The sequence below is a fragment of the Melospiza georgiana genome, chromosome 5 (assembly GCF_028018845.1).
Source record: "Melospiza georgiana isolate bMelGeo1 chromosome 5, bMelGeo1.pri, whole genome shotgun sequence".
Classification (NCBI taxonomy): domain Eukaryota; kingdom Metazoa; phylum Chordata; class Aves; order Passeriformes; family Passerellidae; genus Melospiza; species Melospiza georgiana.
In genome coordinates, this window is record NC_080434.1 from 25,261,627 (window position 1) to 25,288,258 (window position 26,632).

Below are 26,632 nucleotides of genomic sequence, written 5' to 3' on the forward strand. Positions count from 1 at the left end.
GGATGTATTCTGTCTTTTTTCTTTTTCTCTTCCTCTCTCTTTTTAAAAGCTCTCATGTCATGCAGAGTCTCTCCTCAAAACCACACAAACATATTCTAAAACCATTCCCACTCTTGCGCCCTTTCTGGGGAAGTCACCTAAGTAAATATCAGAATTACAACAAACAACACTCAAGGCTCAATGCTCTCTAAACAAAGAGATCTGCCAACTGGCAGGGCATGAATAAACAAGTTTTTCCTTCTCTCTTGTTTGTGAGATTTCAGATAACGAATGTGCTTCTGTTACCAGCATTGCTCAACAATGACGGAAATTACTGCCTCTTTCTGCCACCAAGCCTCCAAGCCCACTTTCTTCTTCTTTTTGCCTCCGTTTCAGTGAAACTCAACGTCCGATGTGAAGCAGGTTACAGAGCAAGAGAATACAAGGTGTACCAGGAAATGAGTTAAAGCCGGAGCAGAGTATTCCCACTGCACAGCCGCATACCCTCAGATGGAGATGCCCCCACAGAAAACAGATAAAAAGAGACACCTAAAACCAAACACGACAACCCCCCCACCATCACCTCCATTTTGCAATCCCAGTACAAACACCGCTCGCTCCCAACCTTCACCCCGGGCACCCCGGGATTCTTGCGGCCGCTTCCCACGTCCAGAGCGGCGCTTCCCGGCGGGCACACACGGACCCCGGGGCGGCACCAGCCCCGAGCCCACCCCGCAGCAGCCGGGGGATGCTGCAGCAGCGGCAGCGGCGGTGCCGAGCGGCTCCTGCCGCAGCCCCGCGGCCGCCCCGGGCTGGGGACGCGCGTCCTGCGCCGGGGGCTCCGCCACGCCCGAGCCCCGGCTCCCCCACGGACGGGCTCGGTACCGGGAGCGGCCCCGCGGGGCCGAGCTGTCCTTCCCCGGCACTCACCGCCGCCAGCCCCGCCGCTGCCGCCGCGGCGACGAGGAAGTCCCGGCCCCGCTGCTGCCGCCGCTGCCGCCGCCGGGAGTGACGCGCGGCGCGGCCAATACGCAGGGCGGGCCCGGCCCCGGCGGGCGCGGGGAGGATCGGGAATCTGCTTTCCCCGGGGCCGGGGCACCGTGTGGGCTCCGCGCTCCTGTCCGGGGCTCAGCGCGCCTGGCGGCGGCTTCGGGCTCCTGGCGGCGGCTTCGGGCTCCTGGCGAGGCCTCAGCGCTCCTGGCGGCGGCTGCGGGCTTCTAGCGAGGCCTCGGCGCTCCTGGGCTTCCCAGCGGTGCTGGAATGGCGCGGGCGGAGCGCTGGGCACAGGCGGCTCCGCCCGCCGGGCTGCGCGGCTTTAGCCTTGCGGATCGCTCGCCGCTCTAAACGCAGCTGAAGCGACGGGCCAAGTTAAGCGCATTCCGGAATTTAAGCTGTTCTAAATGAAGGTCTCAAGGGAAAGGCAGCTTTCCAGTGTTTGAGAATGCGTTAAGCACTAAATGTCACTTACTACTAATAATAGTCAGTTTCTTTCCCCTAGTCTGTTTCTTCTTCCTTCTATGTGGCCTCTGGTCACCTGGCAGGCTCATTTGTTTAGGAGCTCAAATTTATTGAAAATTTCAACCTCGAATGGTTTGTTGTCAAAATCTCCGTTGAGAGAGAGAAGAAAAAATAAAGAGGCCAATGAGCAAGCAATTATGTAACTCCCAAGTACTGATTTTCTGGTTTTAGTGCCATCTATTAGAAAAAGGCTCCACAAGGGCAATGCACAAGCTCGATCCCATTCAGACCACCAAAATGACAGTCAATGTTTGGAGCAAACCTCAGATGTTTGCAAGGGCTCAGTATGGGGGGAAGAAGTCCCTGGAGTATGTCCAGTGCCCATAAGTATTTGTGGTCCTTACACTGCATCTCTGGCAGTTTGAAGTGTTTGTGCATTTAGCAGAAAATGTGTGACAGATCAGGTGAAATATCACCAGTATTTGCATGGATCACTCGTGTTTAGAATAAATAGCTACTTCAATATAAAATTACACCTGTCATGTAACATCTTTGGCTTAACCAGCGTTACAAGCAGCTTCTAGAATAACTGAAAGCATACATAGAGGAAAACCTACTTTTCTGTGTTTGTGTTTGTTTCTGTTTTGTTTATTTCATCATCTGGAGACCTTTGCAAAATAGATCATTTCCCTTTACACTCAGTTTCCTCTGTTTCTGATTGCGTAGTCAAGGAGGGGAAGGTACAGACACAAACAAAAAAAAAAAAAAAAGAAGAAAATGATGGAGCAAAGCCTAGAATTTGTGTGAGGGAGCCAGGAGTCTCTTGTTGAAACCAATTTTTAACTGGTTACATTTCAGCTTCCAGGAGGACTTTCAAGGCTGTTCTTGCCCTTGTCTACAGGTGATGCTCAGCTCAGATGAGTGGCCTAAAAAAATCCTGCTATGGGTTCAATATACTTTTGCTGCCTGTGTGAAGCCTTTTGAACTCACAGCTGAATGTGATGCTCACTCATCTTATATTCTCCTGTGTATTTTATAACAGGCACTGCTTGAGAAAATGTAGACACAATCCAGTGTCCAAATTAATTTCAGAAAATCAGAGAGGAGTGCACTACTCTGAAAGTCTTTATGTAATGTGTGTATATATATACACACACACATATATATATATATATATATAAAAGCAGAGATTATTTGAGGACAACTTAAAAATAGCCTTGAAAGTGACTCTGGGCTTTAATCTCCCATGTGATGTTGCATCATACATGATGAGAAGGAAATACCTCCAGGCTCTAAATAAACCTATTATCATTTAATCTCTAATGGGTTATTTTGAATTCTAAAGAGAATACATCTTTTGTGCACTTGCACAGCACAGAAGATGACTCTGAAGCTTAGAAAACCATAAAAAGGGAAACAACAGCCAGGAGTGGGCTGATGAAGAACAGCAGGCTAAGCTGCCAAAACAGAAATCTGTGGTGGTGTGGCAGCATCAGCTGGATGTGAGATGTGGGCAACACCTTGGGTTTCTGCCAGTTCCCTCTTTCCACAAAAATACACCAGAGTGCTGCCTTCCTCAGATGATGTAAGCATCCCTGTGATGTCCTGTTTGTTCCAGGGGGTAGAGGGAGACAGGGGTTAGGTCTGAGCAGGCCGTGTCCCCTCGCTCCCCTCTGCTGGGAGCTGCCATCCTCTGAAGTCCTATTTCCCCTCTTCCCATCAACACTCCCATGCCATCTGCTTTCCTGTACTGCCCTGGTGCTTGTGGTGAGGGCTTGAATTTTTTTTTTTTTTTACTGATTACTATACTGTAACTTAAAAGGAAACTTGCCTTTTTTTTTTTTTTTTTTTTTTTTTTTTTTTTTTTAAAGTAGGTAACAATGTCATTCTGCATCACACAGGAAAGACTGACTTGTTCAGCGTGTACAATGCATCTCTTTGAAACAAGCTTACATCAGCCTGTGACTCCACTTGTGAAAGGCCCCCCCATTCCAAGGAGGACAGAGAACACAGACACACTGCCTGCTGTGCTTATCCACGTAGACAGATGCACAAGGAAGGAAGAACACAGCTACAGGGGTGAAAATTTAATCCATCATCATTTAATTTAAGACAGTGGAAGTCTTCTTTACATATGGATGTCCCCTGACACATTTAATGCACTAAAGAGAACACTGCTGAAAAATAATGGCTGTTGTTTCTCTCCCTCTCTCCACATAGCAAAATACACAGTAAACACCCATCCTGCCTGACATGGTTAATGTCCTGCCAGTGCTCTGCACTGTTTTGACAATGAGATTCCTGAAGCCCTGCCAGCCTCATGTCCACAGGGCTCTGTAGGCAGTGCTGTTCTGCAAGCCTAAGATTTAATGATTTAATTGTGAAACATCTCCTTAGAAGTTATAATGAAACATGACAAATATCACAATTATCACACTAAATAACAAAAAAATTGTATTATTATAATTCATTAATACAGCTTTTGAAAAAGTCTATGAATGATCAAATCCTTCTACTAATTTCTCTCAGATAAATCATAGACCATATCCAGGTGAGCACAGACTGCTCCTTCAATTCACAATCTCATTAAATGTGTTAGTTGCTCCCATGAGAACCCTTAAGTAACACAGATGAAAACTGAACCCCAGCTTTGCTCTGCAAGGGTGACTGCTTAGCACATCCTGGTTGTGTGCCTGCTAATGCATAAATGTACAAATCACAGCATCCCTGCTGCTCATGGGAGCTCACTGTCCCAACACAACCAGAACAGTGCAGACCCTGCCTGCACATATGTGTAAATATGCTGGGTTATCAGCTTGCTTCTCTGAAGTGTGCCAAACAGGATTCTTCTTTCCTAACTTTACAATCTAACTATGAAATGTCTGCTCAAAGCTCATTTTTGTAAGCAATGTAAAATCTCAGCAAATACACACACTCAGGTGTTTATAAAGTGCAGTAAAAATAAGACAGGCTAGAAACCAGTAAATTTGAGTTATTAAGAGAAAATATGGCAAGTGAACAAATATTCTTATTTTTGCTTTTAAGTCTTCTATCCCAGAGTTACTCACGGCCAAAACCTTCATTATGCTCTATGGCATAAAGCAACTTCTTTTTGAGTATTTTTTTTCTGCTATATCTGGGGAGGAACAAAGTCAGGTTGCAAGTAATGACAGAGGGAGAGCTCTCGTCTGGATTTTCTTTTTGAGGATCTGCAATGCGAAATCTGAAAGGTTGCAGTCCATAGCCAGAGATTCGATCAGATCCTGACAAAAAAACTGAAGAAATGAAAAAAGAAAAACAAGAACAAGTTAGCAAATTGAAAAAAAAAAAGAAAGCTGAAAGTCATTAAAATAATTAATGTTAATGAAAATCATGAAGATAAATTAGTGTAAACATACAGATATTTTCCTAAGCTAAGTATTATGCTTTGTAGAATTTGCACCTGAATACAGATTAAAGTATCTTACTGATTCACAGTAGTTACAAGCCCTCTTCTATTTTCTATTATAGACTGTGTGGATGTGAAAGGCCAGGCTAGGTCTGACCTTCTACCTTTAAAAAGGATGACCCAACTTCTGCAACCCTTTGAAAAAGGTATACTGCTTACATCAACACAGTGTACTCTCACAAACTGCAGCCTCTGACCAACAACACAACCACAAAAGTAAGGGATAAAGTAACTGCAAGCTTCAGGGTGCACTCAGGCAAACCTCAGGGGATGGGAGGAGGGTCAGAGTTGTCCCTGTACAGTTCCTTGTGTTATTTTTTTGTGGTTTTCACTAGAAAATGTGGCAGCAGCAGGGGTGAACACATTGAAAAGCTACAGTTTGGAATTTTGTATAGTATAGTATAGTGTAGTATGTAGTATGTGTGTTGTGGGGGAAAGAAAAGGGCTATGCAAAGTTTTAAATGCCTGATATATTACCAAGAAACATTTTCTTTTTTTCTTCTGGTAGCTCGTGAAACACAGTCCAAAAATTCCTGATGGTTTGATCTGACTCCATATACTCTGTGTATATCACATTCTGTCAAAGAGCCAAAATAAAACAGGCCAGTTAATCCTCAATATTTCCATTTATATTTAAAGCAACATTTTATCTGATAAATTTTATAATCCTGTTCATAGATATTCAAATCCCCTTAACCTCTGGAATCTGCTTGTTCATTTGTTTTTCAAAGATTCAAATGACAATCCCTGAGTTATGGCTTGATACCTATTCCCCTTTATTCTTGTGGCTGATGTAGATTAGAGACAGAACATCAACACAAACCAAAAAAAGAGAAACTTCTGGGAGCTTCTGTCCATTTGTTATGCACTCAGTGAAAGAACAGGTCAGAAGTAGTTTATGCTTAGCAGACAGTGCATGCTGAAGGACACTGTGCTTGTATAAAATACCTTTTCCAGGAGATGCCAGTCAAACGTTGGCTGTCCCTGGAGAAGAACCTGCAGCTCTTCAGGGAAAAGCATCTTCCAATTTTTAGCTGGGCAGCCTCTTAAGAACCCTTGCATAAAGTCCTCAAATGGCTTCTGTACTGATTTATTGAACTTATAGTTCACATACAAATCAACGTACTCTTTCCTGCAACAGATACCAAATGAGCATTGGTGGTGCTTTTCTAAAAGAAGAATTATAGACAACTTTATTCCTTTATTCCATATGACCTGCAGTGGTGTACAGACTCATTGAGACCAGTTGTCACTGGCAATTAGTTATTCTCTGAATAAGCTGGGAGCATCTTCACAAATAAAAGAGAATGCTGGCCAGAATGGATTCATTTGGTAACACTCTTTGTACTTCATGTGAATACTCCAATGAAATCCTCTCAGACACCTGATTATTTTAAAAGATGGAACCTAGCAGACCTAACTCCCATTGAATGCCTAAGAATTTCCCTGAGATCGAAATAAATATTTGCACAGCTGTTAATCAATAGTTTCACTCTTCTCTCTACTTCAGATGGGGATTTGTGTAGTGACATTGTACTGTACAATCAACTCAATGTAAATGCTCTCCTTCAAGCTTCTTAAGCAGCCCTTTCATGGATCCCTATGGGTCCTCAGGACATCTGTATAATTCAGGACACAGAATTTCTCTCTGTCCTCTGTGCAGAGATTAATATTGACACAAAGCCTTATTGGTGGATTGCTCCTTTTCCTTTATGTACAAGATACATTCCATATAGGTAACTAAGCAGAAAACATTTTGCTCTTAAAAAACTCCTGAAGAGGTATATCTATAGCTGGATTTCACAGAAAAACCATCTGGTTTTGCCTGAAACTACTGTTCCAGGTTATTATTTTACATTTGCCAGGTATCTGTTTATGCAGATACCAGGATATCCAAAGATCCCCATGTTATCCACTGCTTGCACAAACTGCTAGTGTGCAGCAAGCACAGCAGGAACTGAAAGTGTACAACCTATTGGACCAAGACCAATGGCACAATACAGAAGTCAATATTTTCTAAAAGTATATGGGGATAGGTACAGACATGTTACTTCATACATTTGTAACAACACACCAGGATTAAGAAATATAAAAATAAAACTGACCTGTTATCCTTAGTGACAGGAATGTTGGCACCATTTTCTTTAAGTTCAACAACATCCGTGGAATCTCCCCCTTCCATTATCTATGCAAATAAATTCAAACATTGGCTGCTATATCTATATGTGACAGATATATATGTGCTACATCTCTCATTCCTCCTGAAGGGTCTGACAAGGCACTCTCACTAGTTGGAGTTTACAGACAAGTTGTGTCACTTGCCCTGGGACAGTGTCTTGCCCAAGTACCTGTTCCAGATTGCAAGGCAAGATGTGTTCTATTACCATCTGTATGGCAGTTGTCTTTTGTCAAGTGGGCAGTTTTCTTTATCTCTTCCACAATCACTCCTCCCTTGGGAGGGGACATCTGCTGATAACAGGCTATTGAATGTCACTGCATGACTGATAAGAACTGTAGCATCCCATTGTGAGATGCTCCACCCAGAGGGAGGAGCCAAGCATTGCTACCTGGATATAATCTGGAGATTCTGGAATACCAACACAGCTTCTCCACTGGATTTCCCAGAGGAACAGCAGCTGCCTCTTCTTCCACTGGATCTTCAGAGGAAGACTACACCCTTTTTTTACAGGATCCTTGCTCCAGCAGAACCACACCTGACACTCCAGAAGGACTGCAGCCACAATTCCAATTGGACTGCTACCAACACCCTGACCAACAGGGTGTCGGGTTGTGTTCTGACTCTGTCAGTATTGCTTTAGTTTACTGCATTGTTTATTTTATCATTTTATTTTCTTCCCTATTAAAGAACTGTTATTTCCTGCTCCAATATTTTTTGCCTGAGAGCCCTTTAATTTAAAATTTATAGTAATTTGAAGGGGCAGGGAGGGCTGACATTCTCCATTTCAGGGGAAGCTCTTGCCTTCCTTAGCAGGCACCTGTTTTTCTAAACCAAGACAGTACCTTAGTGGGATGTCTTACCGTGAAGTTCAAGTCCAAGTCATCACTTTCTCCATTCAAAATTCTCCGAAGACTCCTGTCCAAACACAAAAGGGATTAAAGAGAGAAGAAATGTGACCTTTCAGTGTACTTGCAAATTCTGCTAGAAAACATCCTTTGACAAGCAGTATTTAAATGCATACATGTACACCACATCTACAGTCACACAGAAACATGATATATGGCACTGGAATTTCATTATGCTGCTGACATAAGCTGAGCACAAATGCCTCCAGTAAAAAAAGTTTCCAGGCAAGTCCATCCCCGTGCTCTGTATGGACAACTTTACACCAAGTTCAGTGACAACTGTGTTTGGGACCACAGTCTTGCTTCCTCTCTAGACATTATCTAGTGAGGAATTAAGTGTGGAACAGCGGGATGATCTGGGAGAATTGTTTTGGGGTGCAGCACCTTTCCAATTATTGCAGGCAACCTTGTGTTCCAATTCACTGAGGAACCTCAGTGAATTTAGTACCTCAGGAATTTAGCACCTCAACACAGTCACTGGGATGGGATTCTCATCTTCTTGGTTGTTTGTATCACTTTCCTGGAAGACTGGGCTTCAGGGGCCTGGAAGCATTATGCTGGTGGCAGCAGCACCTCTCCCTCTCATGTCTCCCTGATATCTCCTCTCCCAGTGCATAGAAACTCTGCACAAGGGTTCTCAGAATTGGCAGCATTTTGTAATACTGTACTTGTGCAAGGCAATATTGTGGAAATTGATAATTAATAAATCAGGGGAAAAAACCCCAACATTAATAATTGAGTCATTAGTTTTTTCAAGTCCAAACTACAGCCCAAAGTGTTTTGAACACTTATATATTCACAGTGTGGACTTAAACTTTGAGAGATCTGACACCTTCTAAGTCATGAGGCTTGGCATTTTGTTTTGGCAATGCCAGCCTCTGAGAGCAACATCCATGCCCTGGACAAGGACCTCTTAGAAATCTGTGACTTCTAGCAGCTTCACAAAGGCAAATGTAGATGCCATGGGTACCCCAAATTCAGGCTCTGGGATCTCCCAGTGCACAATCAAGGCAAGGAACCCAGCCAAAGCTTGGCCATGCCTGGCACATACCGGCCCACGGTTGGCAGCAGTTCCTCAAGGTCCTCTAGGGTGGGGGCCAGGCCCAGTAGCTTTTTGTAGAGAGCCCTGGGGAAGGGCAAGGGCATTGTGCACTGGTTAAACAGGGCCATTCCACATAGTGTCCCGATCAAGAAGAAGATGTCCTCATCCTCACAGCTTGGGGCCTGGTTAGGAACAAGCACACCTGGTTAGGAACGAGCCATGACAAACGAGCCATGACTGCCTTTTCCCATGGGTGGGGCCCCCACCCACCCCTGCAGGGCTGCCTTGCCTGTCTGGGGAACCACACGAGGCCAGAGGTGAAGTGGCAGAAGGTGATGGTGCTGGGCTGGCAGAGGGTCCTGGCTGCAACACTGAAGAGCTCCTGGGACACTGCACCTTGGTCCATCCCCGCCTCACCCACAAAGGACACCTGCAAGGGCAGAGACAGCCATAAACAGAGACACTCATATTGCTCACAAAATCAGATTCCTTACCTAGCATGCAACAAGCCAATAATTACACACCCAAGAGAGAGACACTGATTTTTTATCTCACGGTTGTGCCAACCTGGGTACTCAGTGGTAATCCACAAATCAAGCAACCCCCACTGGACTTTTTAAACCATTATTTGTAGACAGAAATTTGGAGTTTGTAACAAGTCTGTTATGCTTGGTTAGTAATTTCCAAACAAGTTACATAACCCCAGCTGACTTCCACACACCCTCAGGGGAAGGGTCTTCACCTGGGCAGGGGTCTCTTTGCCCTGTAGGTGTGATTTTGACTATTATAATGAACACAGTTCAGTTACAGGCTACATGGACCTTGAGTGTGAAAAATGCATGTGTTTTATTATTGGCTTTTCGCAAATATTAAAATGAATATTATATGTGTTGTGTTAAAAAGTAATGCTGTATTAATTCTCTATTCTCTATTCTCTAATTAATGCTCTATTAATTCTCTTAAGTACTGTGTTAAATATAGTTTTAGGTTACAAAAATGTTAAAATAGAAACTATGTTATGTAGGATACTTTTTTTTTAAGAAAGGACTTGCAGCGAGATAGCAGCCACAGGATACCTAAATCTGTCAGAGAAAAAGAATTTATTGCCTTCTTATCAGAAGAAACGAACTTTTTCCCGCCTCGAAGGCGCTGTTAGGATTAAGAGGAAGAAGTTGACGATGACCAGACAGAATCCTGTGTTTGAATGGGATTTATGCATCATGTATGAGATGTATGAATATGCAACAGGCTATTGCTTTTAAGGGTTAATCCTCTGTTAACGGGTGTCCTTTTTCGGGCTCGTGCTGCCCAGAAAAAGGTACCTGGACGTCCGTAACTCTTTGTCTGTATTGTCTCATATCGTCCTAATTCAATTTGTCCAAATTATTATTACTCTAACTGTATTACTATTGTTATAATCATTTTATCACTATTAAACTTCGAAAATTTTCAAAACAAGTGATCGGCGTTTTTCACATTGAGTATTTTACCAAGTTAGCAATGTATATACAGACATACATCAACATCTTGATTTACTGCATCCTTAAGGCTTTTCATTCCCGGATGTCCTTGGCTAGGGAATGCTGCCTGCTGCCTGTTCCACTGACTAGTTCACCTTCCTGATTGAGCTTGAAAGTGTACAAAGATCTTACACCGCAAACCATCCCGACTCAACCGGGATCTATTCCACGTTCCGAAACGCGCCGGGGGCTCGGCTGAGGGGGCGGGCGGCGGGGCGGTGCCGCTGGGGCGGGCGGGCCGTGCGGCGGAAGCGGCGGCCATGCTGCGCGGCCCGGCCCTGCTGCTGTCGCTGCGGCTGCGAGGGGCGGCCCCGGCCGGCCCCGGGCACCGCCGGCACTGCCACCGGCAGCAGGAGCACGAACAAAGCTCGGGCTCCGGCTCCGGTTCAGACTCGGGCTCCGGCTCAGCGCGGCCGCAGCCCCTGGAGCCATCACTGCTGCGCTTCCTGGTGTGCCCGCTCTCCAAGCGGCCGCTGAGGTGAGCATGGGCCGGGGGAGCTGCGCCCGAGCCCCGGGCAAAGCCAGGTTAGTCCCTGCTCCTCACGTTTTCGCTTGGATGTTTCTCCCCCTCCCCGACTTGGCTGAGCAGGTACGAAGAATCTACGAACGAGCTCATTAACGAGGAGCTGGGCATCGCGTACCCCATCATCGACGGCATCCCGAACATGGTTCCGGAGGCTGCCAGGAGGACGCACTCCAAGGCGCCGGCCGAGGGCTCGGAGCAGCCGTGAGGAGCCGCCGGGCCCGGCCGTACCGGGGCCTGATGGCCGGGGCTGGGCTGCTGCCCTCGCTGCCCACGCTGACTGTGCTCGTTCCCCTGCTGTCCCTGGCAGGCCTGTTCTACTCGGCCAGCGTGGACGAAAACTTCCCCCAGGGCTGCACCAGCACAGCCAGCCTGTGTTTCTACAGCCTCCTCCTTCCCGTGACAGTACCGGTTTATGTGTTCTTTCACCTGTGGACCTGGATGGGGATTAAGCTTTTTAGGCACAACTAGTGCGGTGCCTTTGCTAAACCCTGGGCTTCTCTAAATCAACGTAATTTTGTTTAATCTCATCGAGTATTGCAGTTCATTTGAGAGAGTTTCCTTCTGGCACTAGTGACCGGCATAATTTTCCTGGTAGGATCTGGAAGTGCATGAAGCAGCAGCCCATTGTTAACTACTGTTAATGCAGATAAAGAGTAGGAGTAAAAATAAGCACTAATTCCCTCTGTTTTATCCTTTCAAGAGTGCTGTGCATTTGTAGTGGCACTAATTAGAACCTTAGTTTTCATGAGGAAGTACCCTGACTGAATAAATTAAAATTAAAACATGCAGTGATACGAATCTCTCTTTGAGAGCTTTGGGGGTTTTTATCCAGATGTGTGTACTGAAATATGTTTGTCTCACTGTCAGAAGAGCAAAAATTAAAATAAATCAGGCTGGCGTTTAATAACAAAACTTGAGATGAATCAAATGAAGACCGTTCTTGCTTGGATGATACCCATGTCTGTATGTGCAGTACCTGCAGATCTTTTCTTTCTAGGGCCACTATGAGAATGCCACATACCAAGTTCTCAATATTGTCTCACAAACTTTCTAGCAGGACACAGCTATGAAGGGGGCAGGTCAGTGCTACAGTAAAGGTTTCTTTTTTATGTTTTGCATTTCGGTGGTTTGTATTCACGACACAAAACACATTCATGTCCTTTACCTGCTGAAAAATGCAGAAATGAAGCACCAAGTTGTAAATGCTGCACCAGGCTGTAAGTGCTGTGGGATACTAACAGTGCAGTTGTATTTTTCAGGCTGCTGCTGGGTTAATAATATTGTGATGCACAGTGTGAAAGGCAGTGCTCACAAGGTGTGCCCAAAGGCTGACTTCAGCTAAGGACAGCTGTTTGTCAGAGCTTGTACATTAGGTGGAGACTTGAAGTCTAGAGGACAGTTCAGAGCACACCCTCACTGCCTCTGTAAATAAATGTGCTTCTCTCAGCTGGTGTAGTGAGGAACCAGGAAGGAAAGGTAGCTCTGGGAGCCATTGTGACTTTCTCCTAAGTAAATGGGAAAGAAAAGCTTTGACAGCTCTGGCTGGCAAGAGAGCTCACTTGGAAAGCACCAGGGCGCCAAGGTCCGTGGTTCCTGTGGCACAGGCGTGGTGCCAGTCTGTGTTAGTGACAGGCGGGGCACGGGGTGCCTGAGCTGAGCTCTGCTCTGGGCAGTGTCCTGTCCCAGTCAGGTGTCCCTATCCCAGCCAATGGCTTCTGCAGGGCAGGGCCAGCACCGCCATTCCTGCGGGAAATGCAGCTGCCACAACCTTCGGGTCTGTGTGGGAGCCACACGCTAAAGGCACATGGAGACAGCAGCACTGTAATCATGCCCATCTCTCTGGCCAGCACTATCCTTCCTTTCCCTTCAGACAGCATCTCCAGGAGAGAAATGCAGTTGTGTGGCTGTGTTGCTTACTGACCCCTCAGGCTGGTTCCCCAGACCCTGGGGTTTTAATGTACTAGGAGAAAGTCTCAGAAGTCACTCTAGCAGCAGCAGTACTGGACTTTGACAACTGAGCCATTCTATTCCATTACCCCAATGCCACCTCACAGTAAATAGCACTGCCACTTGCATTTAACTTATGCCAACAAAGCTGCCTGGAATAAGGATGTAAAATACTGCCTCCAGATTTACTCTACACCATCCATGGAATGTGTTTTATAATAATTTGAGGAGCAGTTCTTTGGCTCTATGCTCAGAAGACACTGAACCTCTTGTACCAATATACAGTAACACTGAAAATCAAGGAACACTGCAGCAAGATACTTAGAGCTAACAAGTAATACAATTTAGTATCTTACCTGTAACATCTTCCTGAAATCTTGGTTTGAGGCCGACTTTAAATTTTCCCATATGTCTTGGAGAAGGCATTCTCTTCTGACACAGAAATTCCATGGCTCAGGGAGCCCTATAAAGGGTATCTGGATAAGGGGCATCCAATGATTGAAGTAATAGTCTGTTAGCAGTGTGTTTATCTCTTCTGATAGGTAACAAAATATTGCACTTACAATAAAGACTCCGGCCAGATGCCTGCATTCTGTAATATGAAGGCATATTTTGTCTTCTCTGTCAAAGATGCATGGGTAGTTGGTCAGCATCTGTGGGACAATCTGAAAGGACAAGGAAGAAAGGAAAAGACATGCTGATTTTCCCTTGTGAAACCAGAGTTCAGGGACGTGTCTGCAGGCTAAACTGCCTGTAGTCTGTACCCTGGCAAACTTCTGCATCTCTGAAATGAGCCCTTGTGTGCATGAGCACTGCACTAACAGAGGTTCACATCCTAGAAACAGCTCCTACACGCTCCTGTGAGTGAGAAACAGAGAGAGGTATCTAACCTCTCTGTGCAGACAGACACTTGTCTATAGTAGTGCCTCAAGAATAAAACAGAGAGAGTGATTTTAACAGCATCTTCCATAATTCAGCTAAACCAAAATGCCCTGGATACTCAGGTTATGGTATATTTGTAAAAACTGCTGAGTTTATTATATGTAATACCAAAAATAGATACTGGTCTAAAGATAATCTAATTTAAAGTGTTACACTACACCTCCAGTATAATAAGGCACCAACTTCAGGTAACGTCCTAATTGGCTTTTGATTCTATGCTCAAACCTCCTCCTCCACTCTGGTTAATTGGTACAAAATTGGTACATTAGCAAACACAAGCTTATGCAGGAATTAGGTAGTTGCCCTACAAATTCCAGCCAAGTTGCATGAAAGCTTACTTGTTTTTTGCCAGAGGAAACCCCTACTATGCACATTTCCATTTCATACTGCTTCCTCTGACACTGACTGCATTTGGTAGCTGATTTTCACTCTGTGTCAAGAAATGCCACAGATTATTTTTTATTATCACGGCTTCATCTTAAGGTGTCAGTACATTGAAATGCTCAATAAGATTTCTAAATAAAAGTTTAAAGATACCTCAAAATATTTATCTTAATTAAACATAATAAAATCCAGAATAACACAAAGTATAGCAACCATCCCTCATGCTTCTATTTCACAGTCATTACTTGTTCAAAGCAAACAAAGCTGCTTAAGATGCTGGAGGGCAGCTCCAACTCTCAGAACCAGGGATCATCTCAGGAAAAGCTCCATTATAGTTGCTGGAATACTGGGATGGTAAAGGGCTTGCATAATTTAGAGCTTTGTAGGACTAGGGAAAATAAAATGCCTTTGAGATGTGCTGGGTTAGTCTCTAGAGTTGACTTCCATATATATATATATATATATATATGTATATATATATATATGTATATATGTATGTATGTGTATATATATATATATGTTTTGCACTGCTGGTAAGATTTATACTTACTATTATATTGAAGATTGAACATATGCCGATAATCTCTTTCACTCCATGTACTTGGAAGATGCTTTCATGTACTCCAAAACCAGTTCTGGAGTTGACCTGCATTGAAACACACAATCTATGAGCAGCAGAACTAGTGAGCTGTGTCTGTCTGGCAGGACAAGACTGACAGGGGTTTCTTCAGAAAGGGTTCTGAGACCCTGCACAGAAGTTACAGGATAAAAGTGCTCAAGAAGCACAGTGCTCCACAGTGAGAAGTCTTAGGAAGCCGTGTATAAACTAGCAGGAAAGCAACTTTCATCTACTATTAAGATGCCTTAGCAGGACTCCATCAGAAAAAGTGTATTTCCCTTGGAGTGCCTTTCATATTTCTGCAGTTCCCTACTCATGTTCCTGCTTGTTGCCAGGAAAAGATGCTTGCAGGGGAACAGTGAACATTTAAAGCTCCAAATCATGTAATCACTTACAGAGGAGTGGACCTGCCGCATTTTTTAGTGTATTTATCTGCATAAATACAAATTTGAGAGTCTAAACTTTGAGGCCCAATTCTGCATTCTCAGCCAAAAGGATATTCAAGTCTGAAAAAAATTTAACAAATCTCTCTTAACTTTCATAAACTTTGAACATCTCCACAGGAATGTGGAGAGAAAGTATGGTTTCCAGAAGAACACAGTTATTGCTTCCTTTGTTTCCCTTGTTCATGTACAGCTAAAGGTGTTCTAATGCTGTTGTCCCAGAGAATTTGTCAACCTAACAGGCTCTTAAAGCATCACATAAAGCATCACAGAGCATTTCTGTGGCAGCTGCAATGTGCCAAGCAGATAGGTTGTCTTTAAAATGCTCTGAGCAATTATTGGGATGAGGGATCTCACCAGCAGAAAGGGGAATAGGCATGTTACATAAAGGACACCATTTCCATTACTGTGTAGGCATCAATGGATGCACTCCTGACACCACTGAGAGCATTCTTCCCCTGCCAGGGCTATAACATGCTTTAGCTCTTCATTTCTACAGAGGGACAGTTTGGCACAGCTCCAGCAGGACTTCTTCAGAACTGTGCTGGTGCAGAGCCAAAGAGATTCCTGAAGCAGTGTCAAACGCACAGAATTCGAAAGTGAGAAGTACTAAAATACTCTGGGATACATTGAGACACCCTGTCTAGTTGGGATCCAAGCACCTTCTCACCTGGTAAAGCATCTGCAGTATTTGCAGAGGCCCAGTTTCAACTGGGTCCAGGTTGTGGAGGCGGCTTGGCCCTATGGCCTTGAACTCCTGGACAAATGAGAACAGAATTTCCTGGGAAGCCCTCTGATACAGAACGACCAGCTCCTTGAAAAAGGATGTTTCTAGATTTGACCATAGGCATTCTGTAAAGAAAACAGCTAGTGAGGTCACAGGTAACATACAGATCACTGCAATTTGTGGATGAAGCTGCTTTTTCTCTTTTTATCAAATGAATTGAACAAAAAAATGTTTAAGCTTGCACTACAAAAACTATTAAACTTCAGACAGAATTTTTAAAATTCTTGTGCCTTGCTGCATAGTTCCCATGTTTCTATGTCTATCAAAAGCAATTATTTCAAGCTCTGGAACACATTACATCAGTGATAATAACACTTGTTCTGCAGCAGAAAATGACCAAGAATTTAAATCATTCAGTTCTACCATTACAAAACCCTACCAAGAGTTTGCAGGTCCTCTGGTTGGAGCTTCATGATGGTTTCAGCCAGAACAATCAGAGAAAGGACAGAGCCTTCATTCTCCCCCCTCAGAAGGAAAGGCAAGATCAAGTATACTCTGAAATTTTCTGGTGAGATGGGAGATGAAGACAACGATTCCAGTAAGTTCCTAATCTCCATTTGCACCTTCAGAGAGGAAAAAAAAATTAAAAAGAGACAAGGGTTAAAATGCAATTGTGTTTTGCCAAAGTAATTAGGTTGGCATGAAATTCTTAAGTATCATGCACAAATCCAAAGCTCCTCAGTATCTGTGTAGTGAGCATCCTTATATCAAATCCTTACCTCCTGGTAGACTGTTTGGTTTTTACTGATCTTCTCATAAAAACGTTTCACTTCTGACATGTCTACGCCTGAGACTTCTTTGGAAGTTTTGAAATGTTTGTCCCTATCACAAGATAAAAAAAAGAACACTAAATAATTTTTCTACTGAATAATGAAGCATTGTGATATCAGAAAATACTTGGAAAGTTCAGCCCCAGCTCCTGTGGGTATAATTTCATGTGTTCTAAGAAGATAGACAACACAAGCCACTGTTTTGTGACTTGATTAACATCCTGTCCTTTCTGTCTCATGTGGCTGTGGACTATTAATGGTAGATTCCTGTATTTCACCCAAAATGACTTCTTCTTCTGTGCCAGAAGGAGCTATTAAGGATCCTTTGAGAGCTGTAATATTGTCTGGGAGGATTATCATCATCTGCCAAATATCACTAAAGGATAATCTTCTAAAATGTGAGTTTCTCTAGCACATTTCAGTAGGACCAGGGCTATAAAAATCTTAATATTAGCTTGAGCTTTGAAAAATAAAAACTTACTTCTTGCAAATTCAGATAAAACAAATCTTATCTACATATGTGACCTAAAATAACACTTTCTAGTCAGTTTACAAGCAGCAATATATTCTTTATGTCTAAGTCAGTGCATGCTACCTTTTGTCCAGGAAGCTTCCATTGATGCAAGCCTCAGATGAAAAGATCAGTCTGATATTCCTGATAGTAAAAAAACCAAAAAGTTAGTCCTTTCAACTTCAGGTTTTGAACTCTGAAAGAACAAAAACCATGTACAATGGTGTCTGCACCTGACCACACAAAACTTTTCTTAGCACCACTCCCCGGTCAGTGTTGCAGAAGACGTTGTACTCAAGGAGTTACAGATCTTTGCAAGCCACCTCTGCTCTCCTGGGCCTTGTAAGGGAACCCTGCTCAAGGTTCTGCCCCAGTGCTCCATTCTGGTGAGTGTTATCATGGAGATTCTTCTCCTCACAGGTCAGAACATTAGCTGCTTTTGTTTGTTATGCAAAATAAAAGGCGCTGCAACATGGGAGGGAGGAGAATCCCCTCCATGAACAGGATTATTTATAGCACGTGGAGGGAAAATCCATCAGGCTATCAATTTGCTGCTGCACAAAAGCTGAGCTCCCAGAACCTGAAGGGTCACCAGACTTACTAACTCCCAGTATTCCTGGTTCTGTTCTTATTGGAGCAGCTATTTTATTAAGCAATTTGCTGTCAGGCCATTCCTACTGAGATCTGGAAAGAACCCCCTCTTTCACCCTCTCAAACACCACTTTTCACATGATCCAAACTGTTCCAAATATGGTCAGGGAAACATTTAGTTCCAAGTTAGCCAAGCTTTCAAAATGCTCAAAATCAGCAGCTAGAGCCAGACTTTCCCAAAGAAAATAACCTCCCACATAAAACCTGTGAAACACTGTAAGTGTAAGGCATCCCACAGTGGTATGTACCTATTGCTTTTGAAAATGGGTAATTAAAGAAGTGACCACTAATTTTTAAATGCTGGCACAGCATTCCAGTTTGGGCACTCAGATTAGGCTTTTTGCACAAGGCCTTGGTCTGCAGGCAGGGTCTTTCACTGATTTAACTTGTCAGCGCCTCATGAACTTTGTGCCAAGGTACAAGACTGTGCCTTGGCTAAATTCTTGAACAACAGTTCCTACAATAGCCTCCAAAGAATAATAATTTTTAGAGAAGGTCATGCAACACAGTAAAAACCACAAACAAACCCAAACAGCAACTTTCTGATTTACCTTTTTATACTCTCACATTTAGAATTAGAAATCCATGCATCCACTTCTTTATCATCCAGAGTGGCAATTCCATTCAAATACAAATTCTGTGTGAAATACATGAAAACATTGACAAAATTTAAATTGTAGCAGATGGGATTCTTTTTTTTTTTCAATCCAATCATAACAAGATTTCAGCCTAAGTGTGAACAAATTAATGGTCATCCAGCATAATCCAGATGCATTAACCACAGAACATATCTAATTGCAATACAAGTTAGTCTGTAGGTAAAGCACAGAAAAATCTGCAATAGACACATATAAAACTGAAGTGCTACAAGCATGTTGGAAAATCCAAATGTTTCCATCAGTAATGTGGACAGTGGTAAAATCAGAAGCTATGATCAAATGTGCACATACCTTGTTCCCCTCCTTGCAACGGGCAAAACTTCGGTGTACTCCTGCAGTAATTTTAATCCCCTTTTTTGATGCACCCTTTTCTGTGAAAGAACAAAAAGATTGTTGTAGGAATATTTGAAGAGACAATCACTGTCTTCAGAGAGTTAAGTGCACAAAAGTGGAACAATAAAAAAACCCCTTCAGATAGTAGTTATCTGTTGAAAGTTTGATTCTATTAGGCCATTACCCATGATAACCAAGCAGCAAATTGAATAATTCCTGTTAGAATTTGTTGGGATGGCTAAGCAAGGATGAGACATGATGTTTGCCTTTCTGTGTAAACATGAAATCAAGAAAGCAAACATCTCCATGGAAGAAATAAATACAGATTGTATACATATGCAGTGGTCATTACTCTGGCAGGATTTTCCAGTATCCACTGGTGAATCGATGGGAAGTGGTATCAACTGTTTGGGCTTCCTCTCATCTTCCAGTTGTCCTTCATCATCAGAGCCAAAGAAATAAAATTTATCCAAGGAATGGACATAGACCAGGGTGTATTGTCTGTTCAGGGGAAAGAAAAAGTCATAGTAAGTGAAAACCACAGGGCAAAGCAGAATAACATTTATAAATTTATAAATTTATCAGAATGCATACCTGAAGCTTGTCTTCAAAAGTCCTGACAGTGCAGATAAAAAGTCCCTTTAACCACAGTGTTATAACTCTTCATTGCATAAACATTCAGCAATAAAGACACAAATGGACTCAGATTCCCTATACTACCCTCTAATGTTTGTGATTTAGCTGGGTTGCACATATGAAAATATTACACCATGCTTGCTTCACGCCCTTCTGTTTTCAAACGTGCAGTTTCTGTGCTGCTGAGCCTGATACCAAGCCCAGGTGAATTGTCAGCAGACTTTTTCTGGCCTAGTTCCAGAAGGGCAAAGTGAAACTGGGGAATTATCACTGCTCTTCAATTCTTATTAAGAACCAACCAGTTTATCAGTCTGGTTGGGAATCCAGTGACTCTCCTGATGCAGGCTTTTGACAGTCCTTTGCCCTTTGGAACCCAATACAAACCCAGTATATTGTTTATCAAAAGAGAAAAAGACCAAGGGCTTCTCTGGTGGCTTTTGTAGCTCTCTCCCACTGCTCACCAGGACTGTAGGTGCTGCTCTCACTGGGGCTCTGGCAGGAGGGTGGCATATACTTGAACAGTGGATGGATATCCTGACAGTGCTGAGCTATTGTGATACAGGGATTTGAACATCTTGGTGACCCCCTTCCCTACTGTTCTTCAGTGATTCCCCAAAGGCATTGACCTCAGAAAAGTCATTGGCACATCCCACCTGCCACAGTCGATGTGTGAAACCCTGGTTCCCCACAGCTCAGCCACCACGCGAGGCAGGAGTTCATTCTGGGTGGAGTTGTGACCCAGCTGGCCACACCCTCCTGCTCCAAAGGTGCACACCAGCCCCTCCTTGAAACGAAGAAACAAACAGGATCACTGCATTATTAACAACAATCAAATGGTCTCAGCCAAGAATGAGGGCTAGCAAAACACAACATCTTATGTGGAACTTGATTCAAAACATCTCTGATTCAAACATGAGGAGGGTTCACTTTGCATCAAGTCAGATCACACACTGGAAAATCCAAATAATTTAGCTCATGAGAAAATCAATTTAACTTTTGAGAATAACTCCTGTTGCTTAAGAATTTTACTTGTATGAGTAAACCCTAGTGAATTAGATGTCATTCACATCTTCTGAAGTTCCCAATGTAATATAAAAAAAAAATCATAAAGTGCTGGGAGTTGAACTGCGCACCTTTGCCTCAGGATTCCCATTCACCATATCCCTGCCAAAGGTTGCATGCAGGTGACAGGAATATGAGAAAAGACCAGTTTTCCCAATAGCTTAGATAACATTCCTTGGGGATCACCTTCAGGCTTAGGTGGAAGGAGGCATTACCATCCCAATTTCTCCATGCTTTCATTTTCCTTCATCTCTCTTTTAGCAGTGTATCTTTCCTCACAAGGTGCGGTCTCAGATGCTGACTTTCCATTTCAGACTCACCTTGGAGAGAACTGCAGTGTGATCTGCCCCACATGAGATAAACACAGTCTTCCAGTGCTCTAAAGCTCCAACATAGGTTGGGCAGTCCCTGTCTGGAAAAAAGATAATACTGCTAAATTGAAAGAGTACTGGAGGGTCTCATATACAGAAAAAATTAGAAGACAGGAGGATTAAGTGTTTTTCAGCCCTCTCTTACAGCAATTAATGTAATTATAGCTTGGGTTTGGGTTGTCTTCCCTCCAGTATAACATATTCTTTCTCATAATGTTCTGTGTTTTTCATATTACTTTATTTTCATTTACTTTGGTCTGAAACAAAATGCAGTACTTCCATATCTGCTTGCCAAATGGTACTTGGCTTCAAAGTATGATTCTCAAGGGTGTGGACACATTCAGATTAGATGTTCTGTCTGTCTAGGGCAACTCTTCTCTAGCATTCTAAGTTTGAAGGCAAGAGATGATTTAAATTCTTCTCTCACTTTGTGTTTACAGAGAATTAAAGAGGATTAAAAATATAAAATGAATGCATTTCATGCAAGACTTCCTGGAGAGAAGACAGGATTGGAAATAGATGTGTAAGACCTCAGGGTTTTAAGAGCCCACACTATCCTATTAGCCACACAAAATGATTGCAAGTTATCTATAGAAAAACAACCACTAAATACATCATTCCTGCATGCCTTTCCTGGTCAGGAAACAAAGAACATCTCCAGATATACTTTCTTCAAAAGACTTTACTGCCCACCACTGTTCGACAGGAGCTTGACAATAGTGAGGAGCAATTTGGTGAGCTCACTGGCGAGGAAAACACCCTCCTGGCGCTCTCCTTCCTTACCTTTGGTGTCTCCGAGTCCCAGCTGTCCAAAACTGTTCTTTCCCCAGGAGAACACAGCTCCAGAGAGTGACACACACATGCTGTGAGCTCCTCCAGCAGCAATTTGAGCAAGTGGGATGCCCTTCAGTCTTTCCACCAGCTGTGGTTTGGGAGTAAGCGTGGTTTGGCTCCCCACTCCAAGCTGTCCGTGGGTGTTCTGGCCCCAGGTGAAGAGCTCACCCCCTTCACACACAGAACAAAAGAAAACAGCTCAGCCTCACTGCTTCCCTTGAGTATTTGCATTTTGGGAGTTAGAGCAACACTCAGTGTTGTTTTCAGGGACCTAGCTCCAAGGCAAGAGCATCATGTGTGCCCAAATTTGTTTTCTTATGATCTCTTTGGGACAGTCCCATATTGCCAGGTGACTCAGCACAGCAAGAATTAAGGTTCCTAAAGTCATACCTGCTAAAAGCTCCCTACCAGAAAGGTGTTGCAACTTAAGAATGAACAGGTCTGGTGTCTGCAGAGTGAGGCAGCCACATCTGCTCTCCACAGCACACCTTTGTGGAGGGGCAGTGCTCAGGAACTGGAGAGAGACAGAGAGAGGTGCAGGTCCCTGGACGCTGGGAGGAAGGAGTAGCACTGACAGCCAGTGCACTTTGTGTCTCCAACTGCTCATTACTCCACAGTGGTGTCACCTACTACTGCAAGTAGCACAAACACTGCCTTCTCAGAGCAAGTGTGACTCCTGTTTGGAGGAAAAGTGTTCTTGAAAGAGGCTACCTCTGGATAATGCCATGGCATGCTGGTCTCCACATGCTATTTGAACAATAATTCGGTTTTCCAGTTCTTTCACCAGTCTGCAAAAATAAGGAAACAAAAATCAAAATAAATAGATGCTGTGCTGTGAGACAAAGTAAAGGACAAAGAGTGTCTGCTCACCAAGCCCTAGCAGGAAATATGTGGAAAAAAAATACAGGTCACCTGTAAGCTGATTCACCCTTCTCTTATGCTGACCTGACTTCACTGTGGTTTGCTCCACGAGAAGCTGGAAAAGAACCTTGCTCAGCCTGATTCTGTTATCTTGCCCTGGGCAAGAAATATCACACAGCAAACTGCAGGGACATTTGTAGATGATGGTTACCCTGACAGCTTCATCAGAATGTGGTAAGGTTCAGACATGCTTGTGTCTTTTCCCTGCAGTTTTGCCAAGCCACGGGTGATTCGCAAGGCATCTGTATTGCTCTGGTATGTTCCACTGACCCTTACTAAGTTTGAGAGAAACCTGTCTCATGTGCATCCCAAGCAGCTCAGATCTTGGTATCATCCTCAAAATCTGTGCACTTCTGGCTGGGTTAAAAAGGAGATAGTACTAGGAAGGTACCGTGTTCCAGTTCTTTCTACATCAGGAACATGCCTCAAACTCTTGCATGTTACCTGGGGGAAAAGCAGACTGCATTTTCTGACCATTGCCATCCATACCTCCACCCTGTGAAAGCTTCTTACCTTGTATTGGGGCAGTTTCCTGAAGCTTTAGCCCAGTGTTCAGAAAGCTTCCCGTTGGGGGAGAGAATGAGTTTATGTGTTCCATCATGATTTGAGCAGCGCACCTCCTCGTTCCTCTGTGACTGTGCGCTCTCTGCAGGACACACACAGACAGACAGACAGACAGACGGTCATGCTATGGCAGCAGGCACCTTAACCACCTTGGCCCCCTTCCCAAGATCTCGGTGTGCTACTGCTTTCAGCAAGAGTTTCTGCTTCTCAGGAGGAAGTGAGACAAACCTGTGCGTCTTATTTTCTCAGGCCCTTAGGGTTTCAGTGTCCTGCCCACCCTCTGGCTTTTTTCATGCTGGATGACTCCTCACCAAAGGACCTTTCTCTATTTCCTAGGCTGCTGTGCCACCAGCTCCCAAGACAACCAGTGAAACATCAGCAGAAGCACAGTCTGTTGCTCTTGTACACCTGTGTAGAGTGTCTGATGGAGACAAAGCACTTCCTGAGGCACCTGGCCACCCCAGACTTGTCACAGCCTTGGGGACTGCATGCCTTCAAGTCAAGCACTTTACAAGGTGCTGGAGAAGCAATGATAGAAAATTCATTCATTGCCTCTTTACAGCAGAAGGGTGAAAAATGTGTATTTTATGATTGGCTTTTTGCAAATATTAAAATGAATATTATATGTGTTGTGTTAGAAAGTAATGCTGTATTAATTCTCTTAAATAGTGTGTCAAATACAGTTTTAGGTTATAAAAAATGTTAAAATAAAAACTATGCTATGTCAGATACTTTTTTTAAAGAAAGGACTTGCAGCGAGATAGCAAAGGAGACCTAAATCTTTCAGAGAAAAAGAATTTACTGCCTTCTTATCAGAAGAAACTAAGTTCTTCCTGCCTTGAAGGCGCTGTTAGGATTCAGAGGAAGAAGTTGACGATGACCAGACAGAATCCTGTGTTTGAATGGGATTTATGCATCATGTATGAAGTGTATGAATATGCAATAGGCTATTGCTTTTAAGGGTTAATCCTCTGGTAACGGGTGTCCTTTTTTGGGCTAGTACTGCCCAGAAAAAGGTATCCGGACCTCCATAACTCTTTGTCTGTATTGTCTCATATTGTCCTAATTCAATTTGTCCAAATTATTATTACTCTAATTGTATTACTATTTCTATAGCCATTTAATTACTATTAAACTTTTAAAATTTTCAAAACAAGCGATTGGCGTTTTTCACAAGAAGGAAGTACTCCTTGTCTACAGCTGAGGGGCTGCAGATGCTGCTCTCCGGACCCACAGGCACCAGGCACTGATTTACTCGCATGTAGCACCGATCCAGCACAAGCGTCTGAGCCCCAGGATGTCCAAGAGTGAAAGGTGGTCATCAGCAAAGCCTGCCCTGATTTACCTAACACCTCTGGAGACTCGCTGCCCACCCCTCTCACACACCAGACATGGAACTAGAGAGGAAAACCCCCTGTCCATTCCCCGGCACGCTCTCCCTCCTTCCAGTCCCGCGCCCTGGGACACCTCTAAGCCCCTCACTCCCCGTTCCCGAGGGGCCGCCCGGCAGATTGCGGCGCTTCCAGCGCTTCCACCCGCACGGAGCCATCCCGGGGGTCTCCCAGCGCCCTCCCCACCGCGCCGCTGCCGCCGGTCCGAACCTGCCGTGCCGCGCCCCCGGCCCCGCGGCCGCCGCCGCCTCCCCGCCATCCCTCGGCGCCGACAGCTCGGGAGTGCCCGGGCAGCGCCGAGCCGGGGAAATGGAAACCGAAACTCATCGGGGCTGCGGCAGCGGGAGGAGCGGCGGGAGGGATGCCCGATACCTGGGAGCCCCGAGCTGGGAAACTCCGACTCCTGCGGTGAAAAGGCGTGGGCTACTGGGCTCCCTCCGGTGGGTTCCCGGCTCTCCTCACCTGCTGCTGCTGCTGCTGCTGCCCCGGTGGGAGGAGACGGCAAAGCATCAGGCGGTGGAGGGATGCCGGGCTCTTCCATGTGCAGAATGCGCTTTCTGACTTTATTTTTCACTTCGGTGAGTGACCCGCCCGTGTCCATCCTGCGGAGAGTCGAGAGACCTACTCTGCTGCTCAGCTGTATCCCAGCGAAGAACCCAGCAAACCTGGAGGGGCGGCCTGGCTGGGGGAAGTGAAACCGTAAGTGAAACGCTCGGTTTGGAAATGCATCAACATCTAAAAGTCATCTGCTTCCATTCTCTCATAGTCTGTGCTGAATCTCCCCTGCCTTCAAAGATGTGAGCTTCCCCCATCCCAGAAAGACCACCCTGCCTGCCTCACCCCCCACACTGTCTCACTGGAGTGATGCATGCAGGACAATATTGGTGATGAAATAAGGGATACCATGTCAATGATGAAACAGATCAAAACACATAAGATCACTTTTGTTGTATTCCTAATAGCTGCCACCGATGAATTAAATTCAATTGCAGAATTGAATTGTTTATGAGAATTTTATGCTGCCAAATACTAAGAAGAGATTTTGGTAGGGCAGTCAACAAAAGTCCCAAGAAACACAACATGAATCTACAGATTTACACTGGTGTTCACTGAAATTCAGAGGAAAATTCATTAGAGACAGCAGGAGCATCTAATGTAATGTATTTAAATAGAGCAGCCTGTGGTGCACAGAGGCACCTGGAGGACCCTGAGGTGAAGAAAAAAGGATGTGGAGGAGCCGTGGAAGGTGAGGCTGGGCCATACAGTAAGTGACTTCTGCCCAGGGAGGAGCAACCCAGCCTTATCTCTCCCAGCCACTTCCCTGCCTGCACTTTGCGGATCTTATCTCCTTCCACAGCATGCAGGAAAGTCTGGAGATCAAGAAATACCGAGCTAGAAATACCATTACTGCTGCTAGAGCAGTAATGCCAAAGCATCAGCTGGGAAGGGACACTAGAGGTCCTTCTGCACCAAAGCATGAACTAAGGACTCCTCCTCCCTGAGAAGAAAAACTGCTCCAAGCACTGCCTCCCGAATGGAAAGAAAGAGATCCGAGGGGAAGAAAGGCAAGGAAACGTGTTGATGTCATCCTTTCAGAGCTACATTCTTCCTCCCTCCAAGTGGGCTGCTCACAGTGATTTCATGTCAGAAGGGCTCACTCTGGTAAGCAGGTTCATTAAACTCCCTGTGGTTTTCAGCCCAAGAGTATCTGGGCTCGTGATACTCTGATGACAGCAATATAGGGGCCTGT

At 44.4% G+C, this 26,632-nt stretch overlaps 3 protein-coding genes across 6 annotated transcripts in view; 1 reads left to right on the forward strand and 2 right to left on the reverse strand.

Annotated features, from left to right (window-relative positions):
• Positions 1 to 932, reverse strand: part of HERC3 (HECT and RLD domain containing E3 ubiquitin protein ligase 3) — a 44,695-nt gene extending 43,763 nt beyond the window's left edge. For 3 of the 4 annotated variants that reach the window (XR_009114451.1, XM_058024181.1, XM_058024183.1), the window contains exon 1: positions 910 to 932. The gene's annotated coding sequence lies outside the window, so the exon portion shown is untranslated. Of the gene's footprint in view, positions 1 to 604; positions 655 to 909 lie in introns of those variants that run through there. The other variant, XM_058024182.1, reaches the window with a different exon arrangement.
• Positions 933 to 3,591: 2,659 nt separating this feature from the next.
• On the reverse strand, positions 3,592 to 25,483 carry LOC131084053 (probable E3 ubiquitin-protein ligase HERC4). The gene is made up of 23 exons (XM_058025149.1): positions 25,345 to 25,483; positions 23,441 to 23,573; positions 22,718 to 22,794; positions 21,956 to 22,177; positions 21,122 to 21,213; positions 20,393 to 20,523; positions 19,456 to 19,604; positions 19,062 to 19,141; positions 18,663 to 18,748; positions 17,545 to 17,604; positions 16,899 to 17,001; positions 16,559 to 16,742; positions 16,063 to 16,244; positions 14,881 to 14,976; positions 13,568 to 13,669; positions 13,361 to 13,480; positions 9,301 to 9,441; positions 9,021 to 9,193; positions 7,925 to 7,979; positions 6,991 to 7,070; positions 5,834 to 6,017; positions 5,363 to 5,462; positions 3,592 to 4,712 (listed from the first exon to the last, which is right to left on the reverse strand). The coding sequence occupies exons 1-23, from the start codon at positions 25,481 to 25,483 to the stop codon at positions 4,498 to 4,500; spliced, it is 2,904 nt and encodes a 967-aa protein (XP_057881132.1). The 3' UTR covers positions 3,592 to 4,497.
• Positions 11,201 to 11,969, forward strand: PIGY (phosphatidylinositol glycan anchor biosynthesis class Y). The gene has a single exon (XM_058025253.1). It carries the CDS (start codon positions 11,295 to 11,297, stop codon positions 11,523 to 11,525), a length of 231 nt encoding a protein of 76 aa, XP_057881236.1. The 5' UTR covers positions 11,201 to 11,294; the 3' UTR covers positions 11,526 to 11,969.
• Positions 25,484 to 26,632: the final 1,149 nt, after the last annotated feature.